Source organism: Malania oleifera, chromosome 9, assembly GCF_029873635.1.
Source record: "Malania oleifera isolate guangnan ecotype guangnan chromosome 9, ASM2987363v1, whole genome shotgun sequence".
Classification (NCBI taxonomy): Eukaryota; Viridiplantae; Streptophyta; class Magnoliopsida; order Santalales; family Ximeniaceae; genus Malania; species Malania oleifera.
In genome coordinates, this window is record NC_080425.1 from 42,780,799 (window position 1) to 42,797,143 (window position 16,345).

Here is a 16,345-nt window from a genome sequence, read left to right on the forward strand (position 1 = left end):
GGACAAGATATCCTCCTAATACAAAAGTAAGCAAAGAAAATAAAACAATCACAACAATACCCCCTTCTAATCCCTCTCAAGATCCAACAACAACATTCCTTGAAAGAAACCCAAAGAATGCGCCAAAAAGGAAGCCCTAAAAGTAACTCTATCCCAAAGGAAATGCATGGAATTAGTCTTTCCATTCAAGATCGGTGCATTCCTTTCAATCCAGAGTCCAAAAGTTCTAAAAACTGCACATCACGATAAATTTGCACCTCTCTTACTCCTCCGAAAACCTTTGTACTGCACCATCATAAAAACATCCAGTCTAGGGAACCATCAAAGCCTCCTCATAAACCGAGGAGAGAAAGAACTGAAAATTCCCTAGCCACCTTACAATGGAGAAACAAATTATCGCAGGTCTCGCTTGCTTCCAAACACATAACACAAATATTCGGACTTATAGCCTTGTAAGGTCTCCTCACTTGTAGCAAATCATTAGTATTAAGCCCATTAGGTGTCAATGGGACCACATAAAAGCCCTGATCTTACAGATGCCCAAATAAAATGGTTAAAGGGGAAATAAGGACTCAGTCCTTTCAACAAACTGGACAAGAACAGATTTTGTGGAAAATGAACCACATGAATCCCCAATCCAAGTCCTCAAGTCAACGCCCATTTGAGCAACAAATGGATCCAGCATTAGCAACAACATGGACATATCCTCAACCTCTCTCTCATTGAGATTTGTAAGGAAACTCTCAAGAAAGAGATCCCCCTTCAAAAGAATAAAAAGCATTAATCAATGCATTATGTGAGAGAGACAATTTGAGAAGATGAGGGAACATAGATTCCAAAGAAACCTCAACCCACCCAAACATCTTCCTAGAACCAAATATGATTCCCGTACCCTACACGATAACAAGTAAGAGAGAAAAAGAGCTGAGCTGCCTGGGAAATAAATTTCCAAGGGCTAGCATAAGAGAAAGTGCCACTACCCCTTGTACCCCATCCATTCCTATGCATTCCTTACTTGCTTTTAATAACCATGTGCAATAAAGAATCAACCTCGAAGAGGAATCTCCATAGCTAATTACCAACTCAAGATGATTTTAGACACCAAGTTCCGAAGGCCCAAACCCCATCAAACTTAGGTCTATTAACCTTCTCCCAAATAACTAGATGGTCTCTCTTCTCTTCCCACACCTAACCACAAAAAAAATTCTCATAATTCTCCAAAGATAGAGCCACCCCCCCCCCCCCTCTTTCTTCAAAAGAACTCTAAAAAGGAAAAGAAAATGAATGGGAATGTTGGAGAGAACAAGATAAGAGTAATACAGCCCCCTAAAGATAAATAAGGCCTCTTCCAATCTACTACCTGCTCTCTCCACCACCGATTCCCAAAAAGAAGAGTTAGGATTTCCACCAAGAGGGAGACCCTAGTTAGATTCCATTCTAACATATCACAATGAGCTTAAGTAGCAAAAGTCTCTAAATCACCCTCACTCATATTAATGCCCACAACCCCGCTCCTGGACATGTTGATCTTCAATCCCAAATATCCAAAAAATTTTAGTGAAGTTGAAAACCTTTAGGAACTTCACAATATTGTCCTCAAATATACGTTTACATGATCTCTATATTCAGTTAATTATAGTGTCTAATATATGCCTATATGCCAAATCAGGTCAATGCTTTTTTTTTATTTTGTTGTGTGCATTCATGACAAGTTGCACCCCATGTCCATGCTTCTTAACTTATACATACTTCCTAGGCCAGCCTAGCATATGGTCTTGCTGGTAGACCAATGAATTATAAGTAATATTTCTTCCATTAATATCATAAGATACCTAATTACCCATTTACACAAATAATTTATCATGCATAACGACAGTAAAGACAACACATTATTAACAAATTTACTTATATTTAAAGTCTCTCAAAAAGAGTGCAGGAGACAAGAAGGTGAAAAATTAAAAAAAAAAAAAAGGAATTGCTGAAGATCAAACCACAAAGGGTTCTAAGAACAAATGAGAAGATAAAATATGCAAATAGCGCAATTTAAGGAAAAGAAAAAGATAAAAAGGATAAAAATAATAAGGATTCACTGAACAGGGAAAGCCAAGATAATACTCACATAAATTTTAAAAAAAAAAAATAGAGGAGGGGGGGGGGGGGGGAATCCATTCAACAAGGAAAGCAAAGATTACACACCGCACATGGAAAGGGAGATGACAGATGAGAGAAAACCTATTGTTAGTTTCAGCACAACAACCTAATAAAAACTTTAGAGATAAAAGTCAGCTAACCAGTTAACACCCAATTAAGATTATTTTTTTCTGTTAAAAGGAGACATAACAGTGAATTCTTGGTAAGTTGCCTACCAAAAAACAAAAGGCATATTTTAAGCTTGCACTTCAGAAAAAGATTGGAAGCACAATGGAGAAGTGATGGTATGGTAGCTTCAAGAATCAAGTTCTAGTAGAGGCAAGCTAAATTTTGAATTGCTCACAGAAACCAATGTTGGTCCAACCCAACACACAAAAGAATCTCATTTCCAAAGACATATAAAGGACACTACAACAAGAAAAGAATGACAAAGTCATATGTATGTTTTCCCATTATGACTTCCCCTCAGTTATTCTCTCTCTTCTAGGGAAAAAAAATAGTAGAGCTTACCGTTCCATTCCAATCAGCCTGGTAGACCTCCCCATAAGAACCTATTCACAAGAAAATGTGAAATAATAATCAGGAAAAAAAATTAAAACATGAGCAAACTCTTATACACCACATACTCTACCACTATCCAAGGTCCAACACTCACCGCAGCGACCATCGCTGCCACCATAATGGGAAAATACTACTATTAAGAATAAAATCCACAATCTCTAGGAACTGGAAATATCAATTTTCATATGAAAACAAAAATACAGAAGTCAATTATATGAAATCAACACACCTTATAATCTTCAAAACAAAGTGGAATTTCCAGACTAGTGTAATGTCGTCATTGGCATAGGTTAGATGCACATAAAAATAGTTCCTTACTAAATACAATAATTTAGTTTAAGAAACATTACAACGCCTGGATAATAAATAATTTTCCCTGTTATGTGCATTACCTAGTCCAATCCTTTCACCAATAACCAGGTCTTCCCACAATATTTCACGATCTCCTACATCATCCAACATTTGATCAACTCTACTTGCGCTGGAGTCAACTGATGAGCTTGGAGACTCTGGTTCTTTCAATTTCAAATTGGAACCCATGGATCTGTCAGATGTACACTTTTTACTATCATGCAAATCAGTGACACTATTTTTCCGATCTCTCGCCATTTCTGTCAGGTGACTCAAATCCTTGTCCAAACCCTTTCCATCCTTGTAATAGTCTTCCTTGTGATTACTGTTTATGTTCTCCTCAGGAGACAAGCTATTGAATTGACTAGGGCTCAGTGGCAAGATAGAGCCAGCACCAGAACAAGAATTTCCATCGCTGTTTTGTCTACTAGTTGAATATAAATTGCCAGATAACTTGAAAACATTAGGATGGACGTTTTCCAATGTGGAAGAGCTGGTGGATGCTAATGATGACAAATTATAATCATTAGATTGACGGTTGTTTCCATCCACAAAATCATGTTCTTTATTCCTAGGGACCTCGTTGCAAGCATAACGGTTCTTCCAAACCAACGGTAGAGGAGGCCGGCCAGGAACAAGGTTATTTTTCTGTCTCTGTGATTCATCAACTTTGTTCTCTACTGCCTTATTTTGCATGTATATCTTGCTTGATCCTTTATTCTGAAACGGATTAAGATCTGCAAAAAGATTTTTAGTGTCCTCTGCACTGTTCTGTGGATACGGAACTACATTAAGATTCATCCTCGGACCATTACCCATTGCATGAACCCCGCCTTTATACGTAGAAGTTCCAACTATTGATGTGGAAAAATTATTCAACTGATTAGCAGGACCCGTCCTATCAGAAATTCCAGAAGAGCCAGCACTGGAGTCACCACCTGCACTTGGAAATGAAGGCAAAGAATCAATGTTCTCAAAGCTTGATCTTCTATTCAAAGGCAAACTATCTTTGATGGCAGAGTTTTGACAATTGCCTTCAAATTCCATGAACAATGGCTTTGGCCTTGAACAAATAACTCCAGAGTCATTAGACGCATGGAAAGCTGGGATTTTGCTTAGTTTTGGGTTATATGATTTAAAGGTAATTTCCTTGGCGCTTAGAATATCAGCTGGTATAAGTGTCCCAGGGGCTGCCATGAGATCTACCAAAAACTCCCTGAAGACAAAAGAAAAATACAAGTAAGTATATTATAAGCAAATTATTAGGTTCAGAAAAGAGGGGATATGGGATTACAAAAACTATCAACCAAGATCTCAACGACATATGCACATGCACACAATGTCACACACTTAGATGCATGGATGCACACAGGCACATTTTTCATCGACATCAAAGCAAAAGAAATAAAACCATTGCTTAGAACAAAAAATTAAATGAGAGGCATCTCATTGGATTCTGAAAACAGAAAAACAGTACAGGACCTACAGGCAATACCCACTAATATCTAATCAACTTCCAACAACTAAACCCCAAAATCAGGACTTGACAAATGACTTCAAAAGGGGGAATGACTTCTAGGTTCTAGTATGCTTAAGGAAGCCCTCCAGTACTTTTGGACTTCAGCTGAGGCAATTTATTTCTCTACATCAATCCTATCATCAAGCTGTAATGCCTACTAATTTTGACGCTCAAGCAAGATGCTACCCTGCATACTATAGACCCATTGTGGTCCACCCCTTCCCCAGACCCAGCAAATTGTGGGAGCTTTGTGCACCGAGCTGCCCTTTTTTTTAAGCAAGATGCTACCTTCTTAGGCAAAAAAAAAAAGACACAGCCAACGGCAAAATTGTCAAAGAAGAAACCCAAGTCCAATTCGCTCCGGCCTTAAATAATTTTTTTGGGGTTAAAATTGTAGTGTATAAATATTTTGGTAGTTGTGTGTTTGAGACAGTTTTTAAATTCGAATCAGCTACTCTGTTCTCTTCCCTCTCTCTATACACAGCCTTCTTCCTTCTTTCTTTTTCTCTTTCTACTTCTTCTTCCCTTATCTTGATTCTTTTCGCTCCCTTATGGCTGTCTATTTCTCCGTAATCCCCTTCTGTCCTGCATCAAATGGTCTTTCTTTATACACAATTAGATCAGCATATTAACCAAATTCATAAAAAGGAAACACCAAGATGCATACTGTAAATCCAAGCTAAATGCCCAACTATCAAACAAATCCGCTATATGCAGCAGCTAACAAATAAGAATAGAAAACATATGGTAAATTACAAATATCTGATTTATTAACATCATCAATGCACATCCTATTCTCAACATAAAGTGCTCCAGAAGAACCCTAATATACTTCAACACATGCTTCCACAAAGTTCAACTTGAAACCTTATCATTCTCCAAAAGACCTCCTTTAATCTTTAACCATAAAACTCAGCATCAAAATGTACTAATCTGTAACATAGCAAACAAAAATATATTACTATAGTTTTTTTAAATAATATATCATTAAAAATTTTGGGACAGTATCTCCATCATGTTTACTATACTTCTGTACCTGACCACAGTAGTACCAAAGCCCACATTCACTCAAAAATTCTTGTTGTAAAGGCTGATGTGATCTTAACTCAGAGGAAATTTCCATGTCAATGACTCTTGAACCACATGACCTATTATTTTCTACTGACAAGTGACAAGTCAAGGTTGGTCCTTTTAGAGCTGTTAAAGAAAAATCTCACCCTCACACACTTGAAAGTGCAGACTTATGGAATACTATACTTTTTTTTCGGCTGAGGAACTAACCAAACTACATATCAATCCATATTTTTTACTTGATGGTCCCTGTACATGCTGAATGCAGAGTCACAGATGCACATGCAGGGTGTTAGAGCAAAGAGTGAGAGATATTCTATACAAAGGGGAAGAAACAAACAAACAAAAAAAGAAACCAAACACCAAAAAACCGAAAAAAATAAAAAAATTCATGCACCAAAGGACTCAAAACAAGCACAAGTAATGACCTTTCATTCTCCAACTTTATTATGTTGACAGCATCATCGTCAACACCAGTGTAGTGACTACCTTTTACCAATCTACAGGGTATTCCCACACTGTCAGCCAAGACCTGCATAGAAGGAAACAAAAAGAAATAAAACACTGATTTCCAGTAGCCTCAACTGAAAGTTACAAGAACTTAAAACATCAACAATGCTGAGTGTTAATAATAATCCAATTCAAGAACTTCTCATTTTTGTAAAAAACAAATTTATTAAGAAAAGAAGAAAGAGTACGTAGGGGGGCGCAAAATAAATATCATCCACTCTCACAAAGCCATTTATCAAAAAATAAATGTCATCCATTTTGCACAACAATCAGATACTCTCATGAAGCCACTAATCAAAAAATAAAATAGATACTCATGGAACTGCCAAACAAAAAAAGACACTGATGATATAATCGTCTTCTAAACTCTGGTCCATTGTCCTCGGATAACTTAATACTTGGATCCATGGGAGTATTAGTTGGTTTAGCGCCCATCTTATTAGTCTCACATAGCATGTTTAAAGTATATTTGTCACAAGCTATATCCTTTTTTACTCTGAACAACCTCAGCACCAAGAAAATAAACAAGGATGCCCAAATCTTGGGTTCGGAATCCCTTCTGAAGCCAACACTTCACATGCACAATTCTTCAAGAATCACTGCATGGTGATAATATAATCAACATAAACCACCAAAAGAACCACAAGCGCCTCTTCCTTCCTAACACATAATGAACAAAATTAGACATCATAAACCCAAAATCAAACTAGGTCCTAGAAGATAGCTTAAGCCCATACATCCTTATGCAACTTACAAAACTTGTCACTCTCCCCTTCAGCACCAAAGCCTTGGGGATGCTCATTCTTCACATAATCAATACAACGGCCAATCAAAACTAGCAACTAATCAAATCAAAAACTTAACAAAATTCAATCAAACTGATGAAGAAAATCTAAAGTAATCAACACCATACTTTTGGGTATGCCCTGCAGCCACCAACTAAGCATTTGAACCATATCCTGAATGGTACACAGCTAGCAACACTTAACCAACTCCTTGCTAGAAGGAAGATCCACCAATTCCCACTCCCATGTCTGTCAAGAAGTCAAAAGCCTTTTCCACATCCATCGCATGCTTTTACCCAGGATTAGCAACATATGAAAATGGAAGAGAAAAAATGAAAGGAAGAAGAAGCAGAGAAACGTAACAAGTAACAGGATAAGTGACCAAAGACTTTTGAGTACAAGTTCTAATACATCTCCAGTGGCAACGAGAAATGATCAGAGTGGGCAAATCTTAGTCAAACTGAGGTGGATTTCCATAACAACAATCTTATAGAGAAGGCTGAATGACAATGCTGGTGTCAATTCCTTCTATCCCCAAAAACATTGGAACGCATCTAACATATGGATAAGGGTAAGATAGGAGAACTGACACGAAGAGAACAACTAATGTCGTGTTTGGTAGGAGTAATTCAGGTCAGAATGGAATGAATCCACCTTAAAATTCCATTCTCGCAATTTATTTTTAAAATTAAACCAAAATGCAATTCCAAGTGGAATTGCAATGCTTTGAATGGCAGAATTGCAACTGATAATCCCATGGAATCATTGACCAATTCTTTACTTTACCAAAATACAATTAATTAATTTATTAAAGTCTGTAATATCCTCATGAAATCCAAAACCTGCTTCTCATATTACGCACCATCTACGAATCTTCCCTCCTTCGTCTTGCAACATTTACCCCAACCATCATCACTTACCAGAAACATCTCCACCTCCTTTCTTCATGTTGCATCAAAACCAACCATCATAGATAGCCAGAGGCCCAGAAATACCTCCCCTCTTCTCCATTCACAGCCAATACCTCCTCTCTTCTCCATTCACGGGCATTTCAAACCCACAACAATCCTTCACAAGTGTTCAGGGTTCAACTGGTCTCATGGTTAAGGTATTATAGATGGTAATCACAATAATGAATTGAGGATTCATTTTGTTAATAATGGCATTCAAAGTTAAAGAAAGGTTGGTTGAAGGCAAGCATGTGTTTGGGAAATGGGATTGCAAGAATTTGAAAGTAAGGATGTAACCACTGATACCCTGCTTAGTCACCAGCATTAAAGGCTGCGATATTCTCTCAGGCATTGTTATTTTTTTTGCTAAAAAGTTAGAATTTTGAAAGAAATGATATTTAATTTGTTGTAGTATTATCAAATTTATTTTATAAATCATATTAATTTTTTTAAAAATATCAAAATTGCATTTTAATGGAACTCCTTACTTGCAAGATTGTTTTAAAAAACTGGTCTACAGATACTTTGGACAATGAATTGTTTTCCATTCTCTCTGTTCTATCATTCTGCATATGTGATCAAACATAGTTATTGCATCCCGTGGCAACATCAATTCCATTCTTATGCTAGTTCCATTTCAGCAACCAATCAGTGTAACAATTGGAATACCAAAAGTAGATTCATCTAAAGAAAATTATCCACTAGAAAAATAAAAACTTACACTAACATAGTGTTACAAGTCTGATGATCATAGCACATATAGCCTTTCTAAGTTCTAGAATACCAACACAACACTACACACTTAAAAGGACAAGAAGAGAACATCTCTTGACCAACATGCAAAACATGTACAAAATATGTACACCCAAAAGCATGGGAAAAAATGGAAAGCATATCAACATTAAACAAAACAGAGAAGGGAATATTACCTTCCCAAGACATTAGACAGCATTGTATTAATTTTAGAAAGGGCTACAGGGATTGCATTAGTCCAAAAGGTATAAAGAACATGCACATGAAAGAGTAAGCACGATTGCAAGGTTAAGCAAATGCTTATTCTTTCTTCCAACCACCCCATTTTGTTAGGAGTGTGAACACAATCTCTCTGGTGGATGATTCCTCAATTTAAACATAAGATCTGAATTTGATTTTGAATAAATTCATGAGCATTATTGAACAGAAAAGGGTCTGCTCGGTATCATTTCTATTTTTCATTTCTCTGCGAGAAAAAACATATTACAAAAATGTGTTTTTTATGCTGACAGTATTTCTGTTGGCGATCTTCACCTGTATGCAGAAAAACTGAAAACTTGATTTTACGGTTTTTAGTTGTTTAGGCAACCTAGTGCCAAAATATTTCAGAATCCAGAATTAACTATTTTAGATAAAATAATTCATTTTATACATACTTTTTAATTAAAATCAAAATAAAATGATCGCCTGAGTTTGAAATATAATTAAAATAAAAATGACCAGAAAATTAAAAAAAATTAAAAACAAATAATAAAATCCATTTACAAATTATTTTTACAATTTTTCAATTGTCATGTACAATAAGATTATTCTTGTGAAGTGAATCTTGAAATATAATAATTAAGTCAAATTACTACACTAATTTTTATTTTTGTTAGTCTTTTTAATTTGAATTATTTTGTACTTCTATTATTCCAATCACATTTTTTGAATTTTTATTTGATTCAGGGGCAAATACGAGTATTTGTTTAATCAAGTTTTTAATTTGTTTAGTTTTATAAATATTAACCAAATAAGTTGTTGGTTTTTGGCTTTTAGTTTATATTTATGGTTTCCAATTTTTGTTTTTATAATTTTTTATAGTAATATCAAACGGCCTAAAAAATAATAATAAAAATTCAATTTTGATTCTTCATTTCACTTATGAAAAAAAAAATACAAATAAATCAAGAAACTCAGACCTATCTTTTCATTCAAGTCGTAAGAGAAAAATATCCACAGAAGACACAAAATCGAATAACCAAATGGGTTTGTGACTCCATACAGACCCCAAATATCTAAATGAACAAAATAAAAAAATAAGGATACACAACAAAACTTAATTCTAAGGCAATAGAAGACCCACTAAGTTTTTCTACTTGAGACACTTAACACTTTTGATGGGAAATAAACTTAAAAACTACAGCTTTAAAGAGATGTTTGTCCAACTCAAGCACGCCACTAAATCAGAGAATGTAGGCTAGCCCTCCACCTATCTTCTACGTCCAAGATCTCTAATAACATAAGGAGAAAGCTAAAATTCTGATCAACTAAGTGATTTTTTCAAATAGCTCAAAGATAACATATTCTAGGAAATTTAGGACACATACAATACAAATGAAAGAGGAATAAATGGGAAGGAGAGACATCTGGAACTCTCATCCTATCTAAAGAGCATCTTTTGTTAATCACCTCCCCTGTTCTCTTGCTCGAACAACTTAATGCCTACACTTATCAAAAGAGCATCCCCTCTCCTTTTCTACTTACTAGACTCTCTACCTATCGATCTGTTGTGTGTGCATTTGATGATGTGTCTATCTTAGTGCTAGTGTACATGCATGTGGTACTTTAGAAATCAACCCACACGTACAGTACTAGATCTCTAGGATTAAAACAAACCAGTTCTCCCTTTCATGAGGGATGAGGCACCAAAATCAATACTCCTAGGGAATGAGAGGACGAAGAGTCTACAAGCCCTACCATATCCTAATACCACATAATAGCACTTGATGTGATAAAGGATTGAATTGGAAATGCTGGGAAGACCAAGTTACTATATTCCTCTTGCAACCCAAGGGGTCATGTACTCCTCTCCAAGTACAAAGGTAGGCAAGCAAGAAGGGTCCACTTCAAAATCACCATCGGCAAGACTTGCTGGCCAGAGTTGGTTTTCTATTTCAGTCCCAGCAATGATCAACAGTGTGGTTTTTCTTCCCATACTAAGTGCAAACACCAATACCATCCCGACCAACACCTCTACCAGAACCGCCTACATCTCCTCCAAGACCTTCCCCTGAACCTCAGCATCTACCACTGATACTGTGTTTTGCAACCAAAGGTAGCACAAATCATAACTGAACTTACCTTCATAAAAGCTTTAGAGGAGCTAGATCCATCTTTGGAATTCCTCTTGATTTTCAGCACGTGCCTCATTCGTAGTCAGTACTGATTCTCCACATGCTATATGAAGCTCAGGACTTAACCCAGACAAATTTTTTTAATCAAAAATTATATAAGTTGCTTCTTATGCATCTCAACATCTATACTTATCACTTGGTAAGAGTTTTAATTCTAGTCAAAAACCTAAGTACAGTAGAATTAACAGATATATTACTCAACTGACCCAACTTTAAGAACCTCTTAGGTCAAACATACTAGTTTGATTTTCATCCCAAAAGAAACTTCCACAGATCATTCCACATGGCTTTAGTAGTCCCCAATGAAACATCAAATTAAGATACAACCTTTTGGTTCCATACTATCCCACAATCACACAAAAACAATAGTGCCATTTACTTCATCCACTCATTGCAATCTTCTGAGTCCTGAGATGAGAATCCTGCACCAAATACTTAAGTCTTGTCTTTTGCATTAGCAAACACCCTATGGCAATCATAAAAGATAATTGGCAGAACTAGCCAAATTTATGCTGTTATTTGCATTGATACTATCAGCTGAACTGTCATCTGTTGAAGTCATAACATACTTAATACAGCAAGGGGCAGAATGAAAGGAATTGTCACACAGCAAGGCAGGTCAGCAGAAACCAGAAAAATGGGAAAATGAAAACAACCAATGGCAACAAGACAAAATAGGGGCAGCATACACAACAGCAGCACTACAAATTTTCAAGGGCAGCCTCGATCCCAGACCTGAAACTACAGCATCCTAGGAAGAATTTTGGGCATTCAAATCCTATCAAAGTCAACTGCAACCACAGAAAACAGAGAATGCCACAATTTAAACAGAGGCACATATGATATATAAACGACTTGGCAGCAACTAAAAGCAGATACAGGCACAAACAAGAGATTGGATGATCAAAAGTAATCAGAAACCAACAAGAAACTGATACAAAGATTGCCGGCAACCAATCATGAACACACACATCATAACAGCATCATCACACCACAACCAACCAGAGGAAACAGCAGAACAGCAACAGGAGTCTACCAGATATGCAACTCCCTTCACATCAGCAGACCACCACAAACTCATACCCACAATTGATGTAGACAGTTGGGAAAAGAAGGAGAAATCTCAAACACTCTCAAATCAGAAAAGATATTTCCAATTTAAGAGTCAACAGAGAAAAAGGAATTTTAGTGGTCTGATACCAGGAAGAGAAGTTCTACATTCTATATGAGAGAAGCAGAAGGGAGAATACTCGACTATAAAAGAACAACTCTCTCAGAGCAGCCATGACCCCAAAAATAAATATTTAAAGGAGAAAAATGCCCCTCAACAAAGAAAACAAGTACAACCCTATACTGAAAACTAAAGATACTCTAACCTCAATTAAGGTTTAAAAATCTCAGAGCTAACAAAGCAGGCTTGGCAAATTTGAACATCACTTGATAGTTCCCACTTCATATGGAACTGTAGATTAAAAAGTGAACATAAATTAATATTAACAACTTCATCATGCATGTGTCTGTGTCCATGCCCCACCTGTCTGCATTTATATGCATATGCATAACCAACTCCAGCACGCACAGGGCATCTAGTCTGATAATATATTTATATAAAATGACTTTTTTCTTATATCCTGGGAAACCTAGGGTCCCCAGGGGCCACCTCCTTACCAAAACCCATGAGGGAGCTCGCCGCACCCACAGAAGCCAGCCCCTAGGCAAGTCAAGGTCTCAAAGGAGAATCGAACTGAGGACCTCTTTCAGCATTTGTCTGCCCTTCCCATCGAGCCTTGGCGCAACGGTAGAGTTGTTGCCGCATGACTTAAGAGGTCATGGGTTCAATGCATGGAAACAGCATCTTGCAAAAATGCAAGGCAAAGTTGCATACTATAGACCCATTGTGGCTCGCCCCTTCCCAGACCCTGCATAAACGGGAGCTTTGCGCACCAAGCTACCCTTCTATTGACAAACAAAAGAACCTTATTTTTACTTTTGTTTTATGCATATGTATTCAATTGTTGAGATCAAAAATATAAAATAAAAAAATTCAGAGCACAGCATCCTCTGCACAGACCACTTGATGACAGTTCAGAAGTGGTTTTCAATTTCTTAAAATTAATTTGAATTTAAATGTACAAATAGGTTTCATACATTATTTCAATTTTTACTTCTAAAAAGAGAAGTAATAATTATAACATATCTGTCGCTGTCATTATGGTAGCTGCCACAGCAGCAGCAATAGTAGTTTCTCAAAACAGAATCAAGTATCATTCAAGGTTTAAGCTAACTTTGTTCCAGTTGCTCAAAGATACAATTCAAAATACTACAATATAAACAAGAACAAAAGTGCCATAAAAATAATAGTTTATAAATTAAAAAAAAATTCAAACTCCATGGATCCCACTAATTCAAGTGATATGCTCTTGCAGTCAAGCTTAAGCAATCAGTGCTGCTCAGTCTAGCTTAACATGTTACATTTTTGTTCCAAGACACTAAAACTAGCAATGCAAAGTTTCCACTAAATGTTTTCCAAATGGCATACATCATTATTAATGAAAATGAAACGTAATCACATTATAATTTTGTTAGGAGTCATTATTAATCTACTTCATCAAGGAAAAACTCTTCTAAATTTAGAGGCAACTCAACAACTTCTCTTAAAAATATCCTTCCCATTACATATTTTTTGCTTGTGAATTTACAAGTCTCAAGCCTTACAAGCACATGTTACCGTAATCATGTTCCTGTCACAAGAACTGAATGGTCCATGTTTTAGGTGACACTAGTACAGCTCAAATTAGAATGACTCAAAAGTTCAGTCACCACAAATGGAATGATATAAGTGATTCAAAATTATGGATTTTATTTGGGGGGAGGGGATTGTTTCTCATGGGTTGATCAACCCAGGCACCCAAAAGGCAACAGTTGAAGTAATACTCTTATAGCTAACCTTGAAAAGTAAAGCACGATGACGTGACAGCCCAATATTTATGGACCCAATCCGCAACACGCTTGTATGAAGAGATGTCCTCATCTCTTTGCTTCTCTCCATCCACCTAGCCAACATGATATTAGCATCCTTGACTGGCCCACCCATGTGTTCTGTAACAAGCTCAGCAAGCCCCTGGACCAAAACACCGACCTCGGAAGCAGGGCAGTCTACAATACAGTGTGCAACTTGCTCCAACTCTTTCAGGGAAGGATCAATAGTTCGATTAACAATTACAACTTCAAAGCCAGAACTCCCAAGGTTTGTTTCTAGTTCTGTAAGAGTTGGCATTTTTCCTTGAATTGCAGGATTTGTGGAGAGCCCAAAGACATCATAAAAACCATCAACTACTTTCTCCTCATAATCAAGCACATTATAATCCTGGCGACACATGATTCCCAAAGTTAGCCAAAGGAAATAGATAAACTACAATTAAACAACATGGCTCAGAGACGAGAAAAAACTGTGTATCATTTTAACATAGAAAAAGACAGCATAAATATAAAGAATAAGAATATAATATACGGGAGCAAAAACCAAATTCTACTCACATTGACAACAAGTCATGTGAATTCCAACATTCTCAAGGTAATTATGACCACCCAAAACCTTCAAATATGAAATTTTCATTTTCAATCCATATTATAAGATTCTCAAGAAAAGTTAATAATAGTGTAATTTAACCGAATTCAGTCACGAGATAAGTATTTTCAATCTTTCAGTTTTCACTCTAAATTTAAAAATTTTCCCCACAATTAACAGAAACTAAAGCAAAATTTAAGCATTTTGCTCTAATAAAACATGACCGAGTAGTTAAATTTCCCAATTCAAAAGCAGATACTGAAATGGTCCTCAATTCTCGCTCGTGCAAATTATTAACAGCATGCAACAGAAAATTCTAAAAATTCCCCCAAATTGGCACCAATTCAAAACCACATGGAAACAAAACATCCATATTAACCGTTTAACAGTAACAAAACCCTAATCCATCCTCTACTATGGTTCAGTAAAGTGAGACACCGAAATTCTGACTAAACTCATATTCACAAGGAGCTCACCCAATAATGGCGTGACAACGCTTCCGCAGCGCCACCATCATCACGCGGGGAATCAATTCGGTGCCGCCCCAAGCTCAGCAAAGTGGCCGCACGGATCTGATCCTTCTCCGGATCGTCTCGAATTTCCGAGTTCGAAGAAGACGCACTGATCGCTAGGGCTAACTGCATCTGGAACTCCTCCTCCGACGAGAAGTAGTCCAACCGGGTAGCCGCAGACGTCACAGGAGTGGCTCCACTACTGGCCGACGAGGCAACTACCGTAGACGGCGAAGATGATGGACTCACCGGAGAGTTGGCAGAGCCCTGGCCGGAAACTGTACGCTGGTGATCGGAGGCACATGACGTGGAGACGGGGGCCGCGATTTCGTTCGATCGATGGGGTTCGTGACCACTCCCTATGTGAAGCTTCTTGAAAATGTGCTTCATGCCCCCCGCCTCTCTCTCTCTCTCTCTCCTCTTTTCTCTATCTACTTTCTCTCTCCCCTCCTACTCTTCAGCCGAGAGAACGCGTTAGGAAGGAGAGGGAAACTTAGCCGGCGTGGAGTATATATGTTGGGCGGCAACTAAAAGGGAATGAATGTCCTAAAAATTACGAAACTGACATGCGTACTTTCACACGCTAGTATATAAAGTCTACAATTGGACCAGCCATCCGAGGCGACTAGATTACGTGGCAATCTGGGTTCCTCGGGGCATTCCTGGCAATTTCTTTACTTTTCTTATATTTTTTCAAACAAAAAAATAAAAATGTCATCTTCCTTTCGTTTCTTCAAAAACTTGTTTAAATTTATATACAACTTCTTCAAAAATATTCTTTAGAAGGCTTCGTATAAGACTTTAAAATTTTGAAAAATTTAAAAATTTTATAATAATATTAAAATAAAATAAAGGATATTTTTAAAAAAATAATAATATAAATAAACATATGCTTATCTCTTTTGACACTTGTTCCCACTCGTGAAATTAAAATAAAAAATAATTACTTTTAAATCGCAAATAATGAGCTTGGTTAATAAGATACGATACTTACAATAATAATTTTAATTTTTTTCAATATTTAGCATTTTTAAATTGTAATGATAATAGAATGAAAAATAAAATATTATTTTAAAATACCTCTAATACAATTATTTATTTTTTATATTTCAATAATATATCTTCCAAAATTTAAGATGTAATTTCAAAAGGGGAGTGAATTGGGTATTTAAAAAATTATTTTTATGGAATATAAGTTTATTTTAAACCTTTTAAATT

At 36.5% G+C, this 16,345-nt stretch overlaps 1 protein-coding gene across 2 annotated transcripts in view; it reads right to left on the minus strand.

Moving 5' to 3' along the window:
• LOC131164630 (serine/threonine-protein kinase EDR1) overlaps positions 1–15,614 on the minus strand; it is a 46,248-nt gene extending 30,634 nt beyond the window's left edge. The window contains exons 1-6 of one of the 2 annotated variants that reach the window (XM_058121963.1): positions 15,092–15,612; positions 13,995–14,414; positions 6,082–6,185; positions 4,098–4,279; positions 3,105–4,001; positions 2,662–2,702 (exon numbers count right to left, since the gene is read on the minus strand). In XM_058121963.1, coding sequence (XP_057977946.1) covers positions 2,662–2,702; positions 3,105–4,001; positions 4,098–4,279; positions 6,082–6,185; positions 13,995–14,414; positions 15,092–15,517 — 2,070 coding nt within the window. In that variant the 5' untranslated portion in view covers positions 15,518–15,612. Of the gene's footprint in view, positions 1–2,661; positions 2,703–3,104; positions 4,280–6,081; positions 6,186–13,994; positions 14,415–15,091 lie in introns of both variants that reach the window. The other variant, XM_058121962.1, reaches the window with a different exon arrangement.
• Positions 15,615–16,345: the final 731 nt, after the last annotated feature.